Source organism: Acomys russatus, chromosome 25 (assembly GCF_903995435.1).
Source record: "Acomys russatus chromosome 25, mAcoRus1.1, whole genome shotgun sequence".
Lineage (NCBI taxonomy): Eukaryota > Metazoa > Chordata > Mammalia > Rodentia > Muridae > Acomys > Acomys russatus.
The window spans coordinates 788037-805721 of NC_067161.1; the positions used below are offsets into that span (position 1 = coordinate 788037).

The 17685-nt window shown below is 44.5% G+C and overlaps 1 protein-coding gene across 1 annotated transcript in view; it reads left to right on the forward strand.

Annotated features, from left to right (window-relative positions):
• Pdxdc1 (pyridoxal dependent decarboxylase domain containing 1) overlaps positions 1-16827 on the forward strand; it is a 55376-nt gene extending 38549 nt beyond the window's left edge. Inside the window, exons 14-23 of the mRNA XM_051168057.1 lie at positions 6285-6348; positions 7712-7800; positions 9138-9243; positions 12163-12334; positions 12909-13027; positions 13312-13433; positions 14229-14321; positions 14407-14503; positions 16047-16151; positions 16497-16827. Of these exons, the coding sequence (XP_051024014.1) occupies positions 6285-6348; positions 7712-7800; positions 9138-9243; positions 12163-12334; positions 12909-13027; positions 13312-13433; positions 14229-14321; positions 14407-14503; positions 16047-16151; positions 16497-16756 (1227 nt within the window). The 3' untranslated portion in view covers positions 16757-16827. The remainder of the gene's footprint in view (positions 1-6284; positions 6349-7711; positions 7801-9137; positions 9244-12162; positions 12335-12908; positions 13028-13311; positions 13434-14228; positions 14322-14406; positions 14504-16046; positions 16152-16496) is intronic.
• The last annotated feature ends 858 nt before the right edge of the window (positions 16828-17685 follow it).

Sequence of the window (17685 nt, forward strand, 5' to 3'; positions counted from 1 at the left end):
ACACAGAGAGACCCTGTCTTGAAAAAACAAAAACAACAACAACAACGGGACACATATCTAAACAGAATTCTCAACAGAACACTCTCAAATGGCCAAGAAGCACTTGAAGAAATGTGCAACATCTTGTTTTTTGCTTGTTTTATTGTCTTTCAATATAAGGTTTCTCTGTGTAGTCTTGGCTGTCCTAGGCTCACTTTGTAAACCAGGCTGGACTCGAACTCACAGCAATCCACCTGCCTCTGCCTCCCGATCGCTGGGATTAAAGACATGCGCCACCACACCTGGCCATTGTTCAACATCTTTATCCATCAGGGAAATGTAAATCAAAATGACTCTGAGATTCCATCCTATACTTGTAGAAGGGCTAAGATAAAGAACAAGTGACAACTCAGGCTAGAGCAAGGGGAACACTCCTCCAGTGCTAGTGGGAGTGCAAACTGTATAACCACTGTGGAAATCAACCTGGAGGTTTCACAAAGAATTGGGGATCAGTCTACCTTAAGACCCAGCTATACTACTACTGGGCATATCAAAGGATGCTCCATCATACCACAAGGACACTTGCTCAACTATGTTTATAGCAGCTTTATTCATAAGAGACAGAACTAGAAACAACTTAATGACTGTCAACTAAGAATGGATAAAGAAAATGTGCTACATTTACACAATGGAGTATTACCCAGCAGGCAAATGGATAGAACCAGAAAGATAAACATCCTTATAAGTAGATATTAGCTGCAAAGGATAATCATGCTTCAATCCACAGACCCAGAGAGGCTAAATAAGCAAGGAAGTCTCACGGGGACACATGGGAAGTGGAAATAAAATAGAGTTTGCAAGTGGATGGGAACAGGAGGGATCAGGTAGGTGGTGGTGGGCTAGGCTGGAAGGAGGGAGTACAGGGAAAATGACTGGAATTGCAGGAGCACGTTGGGGCAGAGGTAACCCAGGAATCTACAAGGGTGACACTAGCAAAGACTAGTAATGAGGGTATGAGGAGGCCTGTTTAGAGGCCTGAACTGGCCATCTTCTGTAACCAGGCAAGGCCTCCAGTAGCGGGATTAGGACACCTACCCAGCCACTAAACCTTCCATTACAATTTTGTCCTGCCTGCAACAGGTGCTAAGGTAAAAGTGGTGCATAACTTATAGGAGGGGCCAACCCATGACTGGTCCAGCTTGTGACCCATGCTAGGATAAAGAAAGTCAATGAAATAATTCTTAATGACACTCTGCCATACTCGTAGGCCAGAGCCTAGATTAATTAGCAGTCATCAGAGAGGCTTCATCCAACAACTAATGGAAACAGATCAGAGACCCACATCCAAACATTAGATGGAGCTTGGGAATCCTTCAGACGAGTGAAAGGAAGGAGCCACTAAGGTCAAGACCATCAAAAGAAAATGGCCCGCAGAATCAACTAACCAGGGTCACAGGGGCTCAGAGAAACTTAGCGAACAATCAGGGCGCCTGTATGGGTCTGAGTAGGCCCTGTGCACGTATGTTAGAGTTGTAAAGCTTGGTGTTCTTGTGGGGCTTCTAATGTGAGGGGAGGTGCATGCTCTTATTGAGACTTGATCTGCCGTGTTTGGTTGATGTCCCGGGAGGCCTGCCCTTTTCTCAAGGGAAACAGGAGCGGATCTGTTGCAGAGGGGATGGACTGGGAGGAGAGGAGGTTGGGGAAACTGCACTTGGGATGTAATATATGAGAGAATAATAAATTTTAAAAGTCAACTCCACAGAGAACAACAATAACAAAAAAACAGGTGGCAAAAAAAATTGCTCCATCCCTTGAGGTAAGGCAGAATGATCCAGTCCTGCCTATGTATATAAGGTCACTGTTCCCTTCTTCCTTTCAACTGTGACCTCAGTGTCCGTGTGTACAAGAAATACTGTGTGTTTATATACAGAAACACATGATTCTGCCAAAATAGTAGGCTGAACTAATACTCAAGCTATCTAATTCTAAATTTTTTTTTTTTGAGACAGGGTTTCTCTGTGTAGCCTTGCCTGTCCTGGACTCACTTTGTAGACCAGGCTGGCCTCACACTCACAGCGATCCACCTGCGTCTGCCTCCTGAGTGCTGGGATTAAAGGCGTGTGCCACCATGCCCAGCTTAATTCTCAATTGTTAAATGTTAGGTTAAGTCAACCTATTGCTGATTTCTTTTCCAGCCCACTGTGACTTGTACAGAAGAGAACTATTGAATTTTTTTTAGTTAATCTTATATCAGCCAGTTTGCTCAAGGTGTCTGTCAGCTGCAGGAGTTCTTTGGTAGGAGTGTGTGTGTGTGTGTGTGTGTGTGTGTGTGTGTGTGTGTGTGTGCGTGTTACATATTTATATGTATGCATGTATGTATGTATTATCATCTGCAAATAACGATACTTTGACTTGTTCCTTTCTGACTTGTATCTCCTTGATCACCTGTAAAATTAATTTTCTTTTCCTGGCTCTTTCTGAGATCTGGGCTGGCTGGTTCAACTCCGCTGTTCTGGCTCAAACTCTTCTCCCAGCTGACTTACTTAATCTGGCTTCTCTCTCAGCCCAGAATTGCTCTGCTTGGCGTCAAACTAACTCAGCCATCTGCTCTGATCTTCTGGCTTCTTATTTTCTGGTTTGTTCCATCTTCACCTGAGTTCTCTCTTTGCAGTTCATCTCTTTATTACTGTCTTGGTTAAAACCTGCCTCTTAAGGAGCGTCCCTTTCCACTCTCCTCATGAGAATTCGGCATATCCTATTTTGTCAAATCTTCTCTGATTTGTCATATTTTCTCTTTTTTAAAAGATGTATTTATTATGTATACAGTGATCTGCCTACATGTACACCTGCATGCCAGGAGAGGGTATCAGATCTCATAGATGGTTGTGAGCCACCATGGTTGCTGGGAATTGAACTCTGGACCTTTGGAAGAGCAGCTAGTACTCTTAACCTCTGAGCCATCTCTCCAGCCCCAATTTGTCATCTTTTCTGCCACTCAATTAAACATGGATGTCCCTTCTACAACTCACTTTACCTTTGTTGGGATTAAAGGCATGTACCACCATGCCTGCATCTAAGCTTTTCATAGTGATTCTTTGGATTTCTTCGGTGTCTGTTATGTCTCCCTTTTCATTTCTGATTTTGTTTTGTTTTTTAGTTTTAGGGTTTGTTTGTTTGTTTGTTTGTTTGTTTTGACAGGGTTTCTCATGTGTAGCCCTGACTGTCTTGCACTCGCTTTAAAGACTAGGCTGGCCTTGAACTCAAAGGGATCTCCCTGCCTGTCTCTCAAAGGCATGTGCCGCCACCACCCAGCTCATTTCTGATTTTGTTAATTTGGATATTCTGTCTCTTTTAGTTAGTTTAGATAAGGGGTTGTGTATCTTATCAATTTTCTCAAAGAACCAGTTCTTTGTTTCATTGATTCTTTGTATTGTTCTCTTTGTTTCTATTTAATTGATGTCAACCATCGGTTGATTATTTCCTATTGTCTATTCCTCTCAGATGTGTTTGCTGCTTTTTGTTCTAGAACTTTCAGGTATGCTGTTAAGTTGCTAGTATGAGACCTTTCTTTTTTTTTTTTTTTTTATGAGACCTTTCTTAATTTCTTTGTGAAGGCACTTAGTGTTATAAACTTTCCTCTTAGCACCACTTTCAATGTTTTCCATACTTTGGGTTTATTGTGTATTCGTTTTCATTAAATTCTAGAAAATCTTTAATTTTTTTCTTTATTTCTGCCTTGACACAGTAGTCATTCAGTAGAGAGCTGTTCACTTCCCGTTGTTTCTGTTGTTGATATCCAGGCTTAGCCCATAGTGGTCTGATAAAACACAGTGAGTTATTTCGAGATTTGCTTTGTGACCAAGTATGTGGTCCATATAGGAGAAAGTTCCATGAGGAGCTGAGAAGGAGGTGTTTGGGTGAAATGTTCTGTAGACATTTGTTAGGTCCATTTTGTCATAATGTCTGTTAGCCCCACTATTTGTTTTGTTTTTGTCAGGGTGATCTGTTCATTGAAAAGAGTGGGGTATTGTGAAGTGCCATGTGTGACTTAAGGTTTAGTAATGTTTCTTTTACAAATATGGGTGTCCTTGTGTTTGGGGCATAGATGTTAAGAATTGAGATGTCATCTTGGTGGATTTTTCCTTTGATAAGCATGAAGTGTCTTTGCCCTTCTCTTTTTATTAATTCTGGTTGAAAGTCTACTTTGTTAGCTATTAGATTGGGTACTCCAGCTTGGTTTTTGGCTTCATTTGCTTGGAAAACCTTTTTCTAGCCTTTACTCTGAAGTAATTCGTATCTTTGATGTTGAGGTACACTTCTTATTTGTTTTCATATTCATTTTGTTAGCCTGTGTCTTTTTACTAGGGAACTGAGTCCATTGAGAGAGAGAGAAGATTAGTGACCAATGATTGTTGTTGTTTGTGGGGACGGCGGCTGTGTGTGTGTGTGTGTTTGTGCGATGATTCATTTCCTGTTTTTATGGGGTATAGTTAAGCTCCTTTGGTTGGAGTTTTCCTTCTAGAATCTTCTGTAGGGTGAGATTCGTGGGTAGATAGTGTTTAAATTTGACTTTGTAGCAGAATATCTTGTTTTCTCCATCTATGGTGATTGAAAGTTTTGCTGGGTATAGTAGCCTAGGCTGACCTCTGTGGACTCTTAGAGTCTGCAAGGCATATGTCCAGGCCCTTCTGTTTTGCCACCTTTTTAGTTCTTTTTTTTTTTTTTTTTTTAATGTACTCCATATTCCCTTAAAGGCATTAATAATTCTATTTATGTGAAATTTAGAGATGACAGAGATAAAAGGACTTTAATATAAGTACCAGCTTAATAAATAATTAGCAAATTTAAGTAGAAATTTTGCCTGATTAGAGTGTCATCCACCTATCTCCTTAAAGTGTTTTAGTGCTAGGCCTACACACCTTTAATCCTAGCAGTTGGAAGAAAGAAGAAGCAGGAAGGTTTCTTTAAGTTCAAGGCCAGGCTGGTCTACATACTGAGTTCTAGGCCAGCAAATGCTACACAGTGAGACACTGTCTCTCAAAACAATAGCCTAAACGTTAGAAAAATTGATGGGCCAGTTGCTTCCTGTCTGTGAGTTGGGACTTCCTGTTGTGGTCCTAGTGAGTTTATCAGCCTCAGAATAATTTGGTACACAGGATTCATGGCTGCAGTGATAGATTCTAGCTGTTCAATGCTGAAAGAAAGCATCCCCGAGCTGCCCCCAGCAAAGTCACCACCGAGCCTGCAGACACTGCTGCTTGGTGTGTGCTGTGGTCATATGGGAGAGCCTGGTGGCTGGCTCTGTGTGAAGAGCAAGTGCATTATGTTAGTGTACTGTAGTGAGCACTGTCATCAGTCAGGAAACACTGAGTTACTAGTCTGACAATACACAGACATGTTTAGGCTGCCAGTATATGCACTGTCAGAAGGACTTGAGTCCTGTTCTAAAAGATAGTGACAGAGTTTCTTTTTTTTTTTTTTTTTAATCTGCCAGGCATGGTGGCGCACACCTTTAATCCTAGCACTCACGAGGCAGAAGCAGGAGGATCACTGTGAGTTTGAGGCCAGCCTGGTCTACAAAGCGAGTCCGGGACAGCCAGGGCTACACAGAGAAACCCTGTCTCAAAAAACAAACAAAATCCCTGAGTATTAAAAAGTTCTAATTAGGCTGAAGAGATGGCTCTGCAGTTAGGAACCTTGATGCTCTTGCAGAGGACCCAGGTTGTGTTCTCAGCACCTGCATAGTGCCTCACAACTGTCTGTAACTCCACTTCCAGGGGATCCAGTGTTCTCTTTTGGCTTCTGTGGGTCCTAGATACGCATTGGTTGACATAGATACATACAGGCAAAACACTCGGTACACTTTTTTGTTGTTGTTTAATTTATTTATTTTTATTTTATGTGCAATGGTATTTTGCTTGCATGCATGTCTGTGTGAGGTTGTCATATCTTGGAGTTATAGACAGTTGTGAGCTGCCACGTGGGTGTTGGGAATTGAACCCAAGTCCTCTGGAAGAGCAGTCATACTCTTAACCTCTGAGCCATCTCTCCAGTTCCCTTTTTTGTTGTTTTTTAAGTTGCTGGTTTGCATGACTTTATAGGGTTTGTTGGGTCAAGAGAATAAGGAAACATCATTTTCATTGGTCACCTCAGGCCAGTTACAGCCTTTGAGGGGTTTTGTTTTGTTTAAACATATTTGTGTACAAGCAGCATTTCTGCCTATTTTCTTTTTGAACATACCCTCTCATCCTGTTGATGTCTGGCCCTATCTTCACTGTGGTAACAGCACACTTACCTTTTTGCAGGTGGAAGATGAGCTCAGTTCTCCAGTAGTGGTGTTCAGATTTTTCCAGGAATTATCAGGCTCAGGTAAGTGATTTTAAAAAAATTTTGTGTGTGTGTGTGTTAGGCGTGGTGGTGTATCCCATTTAATCCCATGGCTCTGGAGGCAGAGGTAGGCAGATCTCTGTGAGTTTGAGGCCAGCCTGGTCTACAGAGGGAGTTCCTGTCTTGAAAAACCAGAGAGAGAGGGGCAGGGGACGGAGGGAGGGAGAGAAGGAAAGAGAGAGAGAGAGCGTTTATGGCTTTAAATTTAATATCATATGGAATTCATCTACATGACGCTGACGGTCCACATTACACACAGTCCTGTCCAAACAACTCTACATGGCAACGAGTGAACATTACAGGTCACATAAGCCTGCTCATCGCCATCACCATCCTGCTTTCTCAGCTTTAGACCATGCCTGGAAGGCCCACCTCCTTTAGACCATGCCCAGAAGGCCCCACCTCCTTTCATATCCCTGCTTCCTCCTGCTTGTGGTGCTTTGGTCACTCTGGTCTTCCTTGTCCCTAGAGCACACTACTCTTTCCTTGCATGTGGCTATGGCACTGTTGTTCTTTCTGCTTCAAATGCCCCTTCATTTGTCCCTAGATATCCCTTCATTCCTGTTCTTTCTCTTTTTTTCTTAGTTTGAGACAGGATCTCACTTTGTAGACCAGGCTGGCTTTAAACTTGTAGCAGTCCTCCTGTTCCAGACTCCCTCTGCGTTCTATTACTGTCTCCACTAAATGCCCACCTTCCTGTCTACATGGGCTCCAGTGCTGTCTGTCAGAGGCCCACCTGTTTTCAGTGGCTTTAGTGTGATACATAGTGATTTGTGAATTCTGTTATTTTTATGATATATTTGCCTTTCTTTGGTTTCCTTGAAAGAAAACCTTTTTTTTTTTTTGGATACTTCCCCTGGGGCTCAGGGTGGCCTTGAACAACCCTCTGGCCTCAGCTTCACCAAAGGCTGAGATTATAGATGTGCACCACTAGGCTGGTGTTGAGAGCAAATATTAAAAAAGAAGAAAAGTAAAGTAAGAATCCTATTCTAAACTGGACAGTGGTGGTGCACACCTTTAAACCCAGCACGTGGGAGGCAGAGGCCGGCAGCTGCATTTGAAGCCAGTTTGAATTAAAAAGCAAGTTGCAGCACAGCTATAGCACACAGAAAAACCCTGTCTCAAAAAACCAAACCAGCCAACCAAAAACGGTTATAGAAATGCATTGAGAAATTGCTTAGTTCATCGTAAAAGTGTGTGACATTAACCTGTCAGACATTTCAATTTCATTAATATATGATGCTGTTCTCAGGGTTCACATTGGCATCCACGTGAAATGGGATTGGGTTGTAATATTTATTGTAGTCTAACTTCTGGGAGTGAATCTCTCTGTGTTTGGCTTCAGATCCTGCAGTTAAAGCCATCCCTGTGTCCAGCATAGCACCTGCAGCAGTTGGCCGGGAGAGACACGCCTGTGATGCACTGAACCGCTGGGTAAAGATGGCTGCTGTCTACTTTTTCTTCTTTACATTGGAGCAATGCCACCTGTCTCGTGCCTGCTATAAAACGGTCATGTGTGGTTAGTCATACCCACAGGAAGGAACTTCATACAGATAAGCTGTTCTCAGTCAGATCATCACCTCAGACACTGTTACCTCTGCCTTGCCCCTCACTTTCCTTCTGTGACCATTTCCTAGTTGCTATATAAGACGATAAAATAACATGTAAAGCCTCCAGTGCCTCGGCTTTGGACTGCAAGAGAGTGTCTAAAGCTGGGTGTGGTGGCGCACGCCTTTAATTCCAGCATTTGGGAGGCAGAGGCAGGTGTATCTCTGGGAGTTTGAGGCTAGCCTGGTCTACATAATAAGTCCTAGGAGCGAAAGCTCCACAGTAAGACCTTGTCTCAACAACTGGACAAAACAAAAGAGTGCACTGTGGTGACCAGCAAAGTAGGCCAGCATTCTGCTCTAATAGCTTTTTGGAGACCTTTTAAGTGTTCTCGATAGGGTAAAGCTGTTCCCAGCAATATCATTTCCTGGCTCTAGTGAGTAAGATATAATGCATCCATCCATGCAGTGCCATTCAAAGCAGGTAACCACATGCTTAAAACAGATGGAAAATGATCAGCTCAAATTAGATGGGAAAAAATGCAGGCTATTGGGTCTGGTTAGGTGGCTCTGTGGCAAAGTGCTTGCAGTGCAAGTATGAATATCCACGTTCAGGTCTCCAACATTCATGTTAAAAAAAAAAAAGCCAGGCATACGTGGCACCATGCCTACAGTCCAGCATCAGGAAAGCAGAGACAGGCGGTTCAGGGAGTTCACAGAAGAGACAGTATAAACAAATTGACAAGCTACAGTATCAGTGACAAGACGTCCTATCTCAGAAAGTAAGATAATGACTGAGGAAGAGCCTAGCATTGATCTCTGGCCTCCACATACCCACACACACAAAGAAAAGTGGGTTCCTGCTGTAAAGACTCCAGGTTTTGTTATAAACACAGAGAAAAGACCCTGGCAGATAAACCAGATGTCAACAGTCAAGTGTTACATAGTATGTTGTGAGTCATTTTTATTTCATATTTTTGGCTTAACTGTATTGCATGTTTTTTTAAACTGAATTTGTATTTGGAATAACATAAAATGAACTGTTAATTGGAAAGGAGGGTAAAGTCCCTTGGGTTCTGTTCCTAGTGCTAGAAACAAGAAATTGCTGCTAAGTATTGATAAGGGGAAGTAGCTCCAGGAGTCACTTTAGTCTGGGATGGGGGTGGGTGCTGAGGGTATTTAAGTCCACTGTTGCAGGAATGTTCTCTGTCCTTTCTGCTACAGCTGGGAGAACAATTAAAACAGCTGGTGCCTATGTGTGGCCTCACTATCATGGACCTGGAGATAGATGGCACATGTGTGCGATTCAGCCCTTTGATGACAGCAGCAGGTAAGGTAACTGCAGCTCTGCTGCTGTGGCTAGAGCAAAAATAGTTCCATGGTACCTGCTGATGGAGGCCGTCGGATGACTGGGTTTTCCTTATAGTATTCTGCTCTCCTGGAGTTTGCAGCATCTCTCTTTGAAGGAGCTTTTCTTTTCTCTTTTGGTTTTTCTTTTTCTTTTCTTTTCTTTTTAAGACTATTATAGCCGGGCGTGGTGGCGCATGCCTTTAATCCTAGCACTCAGGAGGCAGAGGCAGGCGGATCGGTGTGAGTTCGAGGCCAGTCTGGCTTACAAAGTGAGTCCAGGACAGACAAGACTAACACAGAGAGACCCTGTCTCGAAAAAACAAAAAAAAACAAAAAAAAAAAAACCACCAAAGATTATTTATTATATATACAGTGCTCTGCCCACATGTATGCCTGCACACCAGATCTCATTACACATGGTATAATTCACCATGTGGTTGCTGGGAATTGAACTCAGCACCTTTGGAAGAACAGACAGTGCTCTTAACCTGTGAGCCATCTCTCCAGGCCTCTCTTTTGGTTTTTCAAGACAGGTGTGTAACAGCCCTGACTGTCCTGGAACTCCTTAGACCAGGCTGGCCCCAGACTCACAGAGATCCGCCTGCCTCTGCGACTACAGGTGTGCCCACCACTCCCTGCTAAAGAAGCTTTTCTTTTAGGCTACACTGAATTCCTGTGTTTTGATGTCATGTGTCTCTAGGTTTTTCTATTTTGGTTACTTCTCGTGTCCAGGTACACATCTGTGGAGCTTTAGAACCTTTCAGCACTCACAGACAGGCAGTATGCACAAAACCCACACAGGGTCAAGCCAAACAGGGTCCCAGCACTAAGAGTGGAAGTGGGCACAGTGGATCCCTGTCCCCATCCCATCTCAACAAAGCAGCTGTCTGTAATTAGGCACCTGCTGGCAAAAGGAAAGTCAGCATCAGCTACACTTTACATGCCAGGGAGTAGTTGGCCAACAGAAAACAAACTCAACTCAGTGGCATTTTTGTTCCCTTTTTGTTCCCTTTTGCTATGTTTTGGCTTTTTTTTTTTTTTTTCTCCCCTTGCTCTTCTCTATTGGTCTTTTGTTGGTTTTGATCTTAGTTTTTTGGGTGGAGAGGCAATATGTTTCTTTTTCTTTTTCTTTTTCTTTTTTTTTTTTTTTTTTCCCCTTCATTTTTTATTTGTTTTGAAAGAAAACATAACGTTGTATGGGTAGAGAGGTGAGAGGGTCTGAGAGGAATTGGGAGAGAGGACCAAAATTTTTTTCTCAATAAAAAAGCCCTTTTCCCCCCAAACACAAACCAACCAATCTTTCAGCAGCAAGGCCACCTCCAGAGTTTTGACACTCTATGTCTGGAATGGAGCTTCGGCATGCTTTTATTTTTGTTTTTCCCTAATTGCATTTTTAGTAGCAGATATTTAGTAGTATATATTTAAGGTGTGTAATATATTTTAATACACATAATGAAAGATAAAAATGTATAAGGCAAATTATAAGAGACACAGTTTCCATGCCTTCTCCTGTCACGTCACCCTCCAAAGGTTCTTTGACACTCACACTTCTAAAAGTCGCCTTGGGGGTTCTAATAGACGAGGGCTGCTGTTTCAGACACTGCAAAAAGCAGTGCAGTGAAGTCTTTGAAGATGGGATGTGCCCTCTTGGTCACTAATAAAACAACAGTTAGACAAGAGAAATAAGCCCTTTGTTCTGTTGCATGGTAGATGACACTAGGTTAGCAGTAGTGGACTGAAAAGTTACTAGAACATTGAATATCTTCTCCACAAAGAAATGGTAAATATTTGAAGAGATAGGCTTTCCCAGATTTGATCAGTACATGGTATATCCATGTATCAAGATAAATATTTACAAGGCCCATGGTACCTTGTAAATATATGGTTTTTATATGCTTCTTCTCTTTGAAGACAGAGTCTGACTTTGTAATTAGTACAGCACTGAAACACTCTGTAAATCATGCTAGTTTTGAACTCAAAGAGATCTACCTGCCTTTGCTAAGAAGCTGCCTGAGTCAGGCCTTCTGTGTGGAAATGGCTTCTATGTAGAGAGCTCCACTGTACATTAAATCTACGAAGCAGCTGTATTCCCTGGAGCAGCAACTGGGCTAAATTGTTATTTATTCATTCATTATTTAAATGTGTTGTTATTGTGTGGGGTGGACATACCTGTGGAAGTCAGAGGACTTACTGGGACTTGGTTCTCTCCTACTACCTACCATGTGGGTCCTGGGAATCACGTTTAGGTTGCCAGGTTTGGTGGCAAGCACCTTTACCACTGAGCCCTTTCAGCCCAGTCTTCAGCAATTGTGTTTATGTGCATGGGTGTGTGTGTGTGTGTGCGCGTGTGTACGTGGAAGCCAGAGGTGCCATCAGGTGCCTTTTATCTCTGTTCAGCTTATATTTTTAGGACAGTCTCTTGCTTAACCCTGGAGCTCACTGAACTGGCCAGTGACTAGGGAATCCTCTCGTCTCCGCTTGCTCACTTGTCCACTGTGACTGCAGGTGTATACCACGACTCCCACTTTTTCTATGTGATGATCCAAACTCTGGTCATCATGTGAACAGCAAGCACTTCACTAAAGGAACTATTGTGCCAGGCCCAAGCGTGTTAGTTTTGTCAGCTGATTCTTCCATAGGTACATGGAACAACCTTTTAAAAATTAAGTCAGGTATAATAGCTCATGCTCAGGGTTCCAGCCCTTTAGAAGTTGAGACAGGAAGACTCATGAGTTAAAGGCCAGCCTCTACTACAGAGTCCCTGTCTCAAAGAACAAAACAAAACAAAAAACCAAATTTCAGTTAATAATGAGCGCTTTTGACGCTGTTAGTAGTAAGAGTCCCACTGACTCCAAGTCATTCTTTAATCATTTCTGGAACATTTCGCTGGTGTGTTCAGTGTTAGGAACTCGAGGAGAGGATGTGGATCAACTCGTCACCTGCATCCAAAGCAAACTGCCAGTCTTGACCTGTACACTACAGCTACGAGAAGAGTTCAAGCAGGAGGTGGAGGGGACGGCAGGCCTCCTGTATGTTGATGACCCCAACTGGCCTGGAATTGGGGTTGTCAGGTAATGACGTGGCACTGCCATGATGTGAAGGTCTGCTTTTTTAAGGCACAAGTGGGTCCTGCTACTTACATATCCAGGTGGAGTATATTTGCGAAGACCTCACTGAGATGCTCTGAGTATTTATAAAGGCCTGAAGTAGACAGATAGTTTGGTCCGCCATTGGCTCAGTGAGTTCAGGGGTCACTTTGTACCATGTGCTTGTGCTAAGTTACAGGTGCCCAGGGCAGACACATGGTGGACAAATGGTTTCTATGTGGATTATACAGAGCTTTTCAAATCAGTAAGCCTGGTTCCTGGGGAGAGGACTATAGTGACCTCACTGTCTTCTGGGCCACCTTTCTTTCCTCTCATGTTTCGTTTTTCTTTGTAAACATGAGACCCCTAGACTCCTGTTCCCTAGACCATAGGCTGAGGCTTACAGCCTTATCGCTTTAATCATAACATATGGTCATCGATTGTTCTTTGTGCTCGCAGCTAACTGCACATCTGTGCTCATCTGTAGGAGTTTATACCCCGTCACAACCCTGTCTGAAGAGATAATCTTAGATTTGCTAATGCTGTCTAATGTTTTTAGGTATGAACATGCTAATGATGACAACACCAGTTTGAAATCTGATCCAGAGGGGGAAAAAATACACACTGCACTTTTGAAAAAGTTAAATGAACTGGAATCTGACCTCACATTTAAAATGGGTAAGAATGGCTTTTCTAAGTCACTGAACTTTTAAGACCATGTCTTAAGGAAGATACTTTCATCGCCACAGAGGTAGGGAGCTCTGGTTTAGGATCAGTTGGAGAACTGTCTCTGAGTACTGTCTCCCTCCCTCTGCAGCTCTCCAGCCTTCCTTGCCTGTATCAGAGTCATCTTCCTCTTTTAGGGAGGAGGCCCTTTGATGTCTCGTGGTCAGGAAGGCCTGATCTGAGCCTCCAACTGGTCTGAGGACTTGAGAGCCAGCCTTGCCTGTTTCTTCCCCCAGGCCCCGAGTACAAAAGCATGAAGAGCTGCATCTACATCGGCATGGCAAGTGATGACGTGGACGTTTCTGAGCTGGTGGAGACCATTGCCGTGACAGCCCGTGAAATTGAGGAAAGCTCAAGGGTCTGTGAGACTAATCAGGGTGTCATGTCTTCTCTGGGTTTTGAGAAGGGATACTGGGGAATGTCTGTTTATTTCATTCTTTCCCAAATGCTGGTTTCCTGTGAGATAGGTCTTATTCCAGGCATGAGGAATGCCAAGTGGCCTTGACACAGTTGCTGTCCCCAGTAACCTCACCAGGCAGTGTGAGGGAAGAGCCATGTACAACCAAGCAGTGTAGCAAGTGCTGTGGCTTAGGGCAGCTGAGCTTTGGGGGGCCTTGCTCACCTCTGCAGTACACTGAGGTGAGACTTCCTAAAAGGAGCTGGTCCTAAGGACAAACAACACAGGTATCAGGTAGCATGGAAAACAAGGCTAGAGGACAGACTCCAGGGCAGCCTCGCCTGAGAGCAGAGACGCATGTGCTGCCAGTTCACTCTGGGGCAGGAAAGGAATGAGGGTTTTGTTTAAAGGCCAAGGAGCTGGCTGCATTCACTGTTGGTTAGCCTTTGGGTTTTTCCCAGGCTTGGCTATTCTGACTTTTGCTCACATTAAACTGCTTGCTTTTCATTGATAAAACATTCAGAATATAACTAGTTATTTCTCTTCTTTGGCAAATGAGGCCAGGCAACAAGTTTTACCTGCTTGAGTCTGCACGAGCTTTCATCTTCTCTTGTTTAATTTTCTATTTAACTTTCCTCAGGTATTTTACTGTAGAATTCCATTACTGACATCCTTCTGTCACCATGTTGTTGACTGTGTAAATAGTTACAGGCCTGGGCAGAACCTTAGACAAACAGCGTTGTGTTGGCTTTGCAGCTTCTGGAGAACATGACAGAGGTCGTACGGAAGGGAATTCAGGAGGCTCAGGTGCAGCTACAGAAGGCAAATGAAGAACGGCTTCTGGAAGAGGTAGGGTATGGTTGGGACTCCGCAGGCTGGCATCCTGGCGGAACAGGCTCAGCAGGCAGTCCTGAGCAAGGGTTATGTTTTGCAGGGTGTGTTGCGGCAAATCCCTGTAGTAGGATCCGTGCTAAATTGGTTTTCTCCAGTGCAAGCTTCGCAAAAGGGAAGAAGTTTTAACTTAACAGCAGGTAGGTAGGACTTCTGACTGGACCATGTCTAGATCTGTTTCTCCAGGTTTTGGTTGGGTTGGGTTGGGCTTGGTTTTTTGGTTTTTCAAGACAGAGTTTCTCTGTGTAGCCATGGCTGTCCTGGAACTCTCTTTGTAGTCCAGGCTGGCCTCGAACTCACAGAGATCCACCTGCTTCTGCCTCTCAAGTGCTAGGGTTAAAGGCGTGTGCAGCCACGCCTGGCCTGTTATTTCAGATTTTGACCAGATGCCTTTAGCTCTTAGTACCCTTCCTACTTTTATACCTCATGGATTCTCTGCCAGGAATCTGAAATGAAGCAGTCTGTTCCCACTGCCACGATACCCCCAGTCCCTGCTGAGACCGTGAGAAAGCAAGTAGACACTTTGCTCTTCCTTGGGACAAGGACATGCCTGGCCAGTTGACCAGCTTCTGGTGGCAGTGCACCATAGACACTGGCATAAAGACTGTTGGTTCCCTGAAGCCTTCCTTTTGAAAGAACCTAATGATCATAGCACACAACACATTTTATTTTAAACCAGTGACTAACAGTAGTACCAATTTGCCTTTTTTTGTTTGTTTGTTTTTTTGTTTTGTTTTGTTTTTCGAGACAGGGTTTCTCTGTGTAGCCTTGGCCATCCTGGACTCACTTTGTAGACCAGGCTGGCCTCGAACTCACAGCGATCCGCCTGCCTCTGCCTCCCGAGTGCTGGGATTAAAGGTGTGCGCCACCACGCCCGGCTTAAATTTTTTTTTTTTTTTATGTATATAGTGCAGGCCAGAAGAGGGCACCAGACCTCATTATAGATGGTTGTGAGCCACCATGTAGTTGCTGGGAATTGAACTCAGGACCTCTGGAAGAGCAGTCAGTGCTCTTAACCTCTGTGCCATCTCTCCAGCCCTGTTTTTGTTTTTTGAGACAGGGTTTCTCTGTGTAGCCTTGGCTGTCCTGGACTCACTTTGTAGACCAGCCTGGCCTCGAACTCACAGCGATCCGCCTGCCTCTGCCTCCCGAGTGCTGGGATAAAAGGCGTGCGCCACCACCGCCCGGCTTCAATTTGCCTTTCTTATCCTATCAAAAAAATACCCTCCCAAAATGACAGTCCTTCCTTTGTTCCCTCTCCAGAAAATAATGGCTGGGTTCTCACAACAGCCAAAGATCTCACTAGATTTTCCTGGTATGATGGCACAAGGATATAATCCTGGCACTCAGGAGGCTGAAGCTGGTGGATCAGGGTATATGAGACTTTGTCTCAAAACACCATGAACAAGTAATGTTTTATCTGTCAGGCTTCAGCCATTTAGAGGAGCATCTGCTCTTTCTTGCTAAAGTGCATTTCCTGGCTGCATGTGGGCCCCAGCACACTGCACACACAGATTTGAGCATTCCAGGAGCTGAGGAGCTTGGGAGTAGCTGCAGGGTGGGCATCCTCCCTCCAGTCAGTCAGTGGGGAGGTGAGTGGCTAATAGACCTGGTCAGGACACAGAGGACATCTCAGGATGCTTGTGCCAGAAGCTCCTCTCCACTCCTTTCTTTTCCTGACAGGTTCTCTGGAGTCCACAGAACACACTTATGTCTACAAAGTACAGGGTACAGGAGTGACACCACCTCCCACACCCTCCGGCACTCGAAGCAAGCAGCGGCTTCCAGGTGGGTTAAAGCTCTCCACAGTTCATCTTCACTCATAGAAGAAAACCAATTCTGTTCCACTCAGGGGGTGAACTCTGTATGCTCTTGAGAGTCCTCATTTCTTCTTCCTTAACTTCCTTGGTTTTCTTTAATCCAAATTCCAAGGTGTTCACCCGTTAGGGTCACCACAGGAGCACTGGCCTGGGGAGTATATTAGTGTCACAGTGTTCTTTGGTTCCCGCCTCACCTCTGAGATGCTTCCAAGCCAGAATTCCAGCATCTTGGCCAAACCAGTCACCATGCAGGTACAGAGTCTTTGTTCCAGCATGTCCACCAGTTTCAGCAGAGTTCATCTCGTGTCTCTAGGTCAGAAGCCTTTTAAAAGGTCCCTGAGAGGCTCGGATGCGGTGAGTGAGACCAGCTCAGTCAGCCACACTGAAGACCTGGAAAAGGTGGAACAGCTGTCCAGCGGCGGCCTAGAGCACAGCAACCTGGAGGCCCACTGCGCTGAGCAGCTCCCTAAGGCTCCTGCGCCCACAGCCAGACAGGCTGAGACTCTGCAGAACAAGGCCCAGCGCCCCGAAGATGACCGCTCACAGGTGGAGGAGCTGGAGCGCCTACGATAAAGCTCAGCAGCGCTGGGCTCCAGGCTGACAGGCTGTGCTTCAGGGAAGACGAAGCTCTATTGAAAATGTGACCTGTTAATGAGGTAGAAAGTGCTGTTGTGTGTGCTAAACTGGGAGTTCTGCATAGACACATGCCAGAAACACAGGCTTTTGGGGAGGGGGGCGATTAATTATTTTATGTGTAAGTTGAACAACCAACAGTTGACATTTCAGCCTGCCCAATCTAGGCGTCCCCTTCTTCCTGTACGATGAACACCCTGTAGCTAGAGAACACGTGGACGTGAAGCGCCTGTCTGGACCGAACCGTGTTAGGCTGCACACAGCGACTCCCCAGGTTCTCCATGCTTCCGGCTTCTTTGCTCTGTAGTTGGTCAGGTTGTGGTCGATGCCTGCTCACTGGTTGGCATCGGGATTTCAGTAGGACTGATGCAGAGCACCAGCAGCTCTCTGCGTTTCCTGGAGCCTAAGGATGACTGTCCACTTGAGCCATGGCACTAGAACTGTCCCCTGTGGCACCCTTTCTCCTTTACACATTCTTTGTAAACACATTTAAGGACTCAACTGTTAATAGTAACGAACTATAAGATCTCTTCCTGACCATATTTAAATATATTTTTAAACACTGGTAATGCTATTAAGTTGGCGCCCAGTGTGTACTGTGCTTATGTCTTATTTAGGACAGAAAGCCCTCTGGAGGCAACCATGAGGAGCCTAATGTTGTCTGCTGTGCAGCACAGAAAAGGCTGAAGCAAGCAAGCCTTTGACCGTTTCTCATGATGTGGCTGTAGCTTCTCTTCTACTTGAAGCTCACCCTGGGCCCAGCTCAGGAAAGAGCCAGAAAAGTTGCCTCTTCTAGCTTTTTGTCTAGTTACCGTCCATTTCTGTTTCCCAAGCACTGCATCACCTGCAGTACCCTAAGATGCCCCACC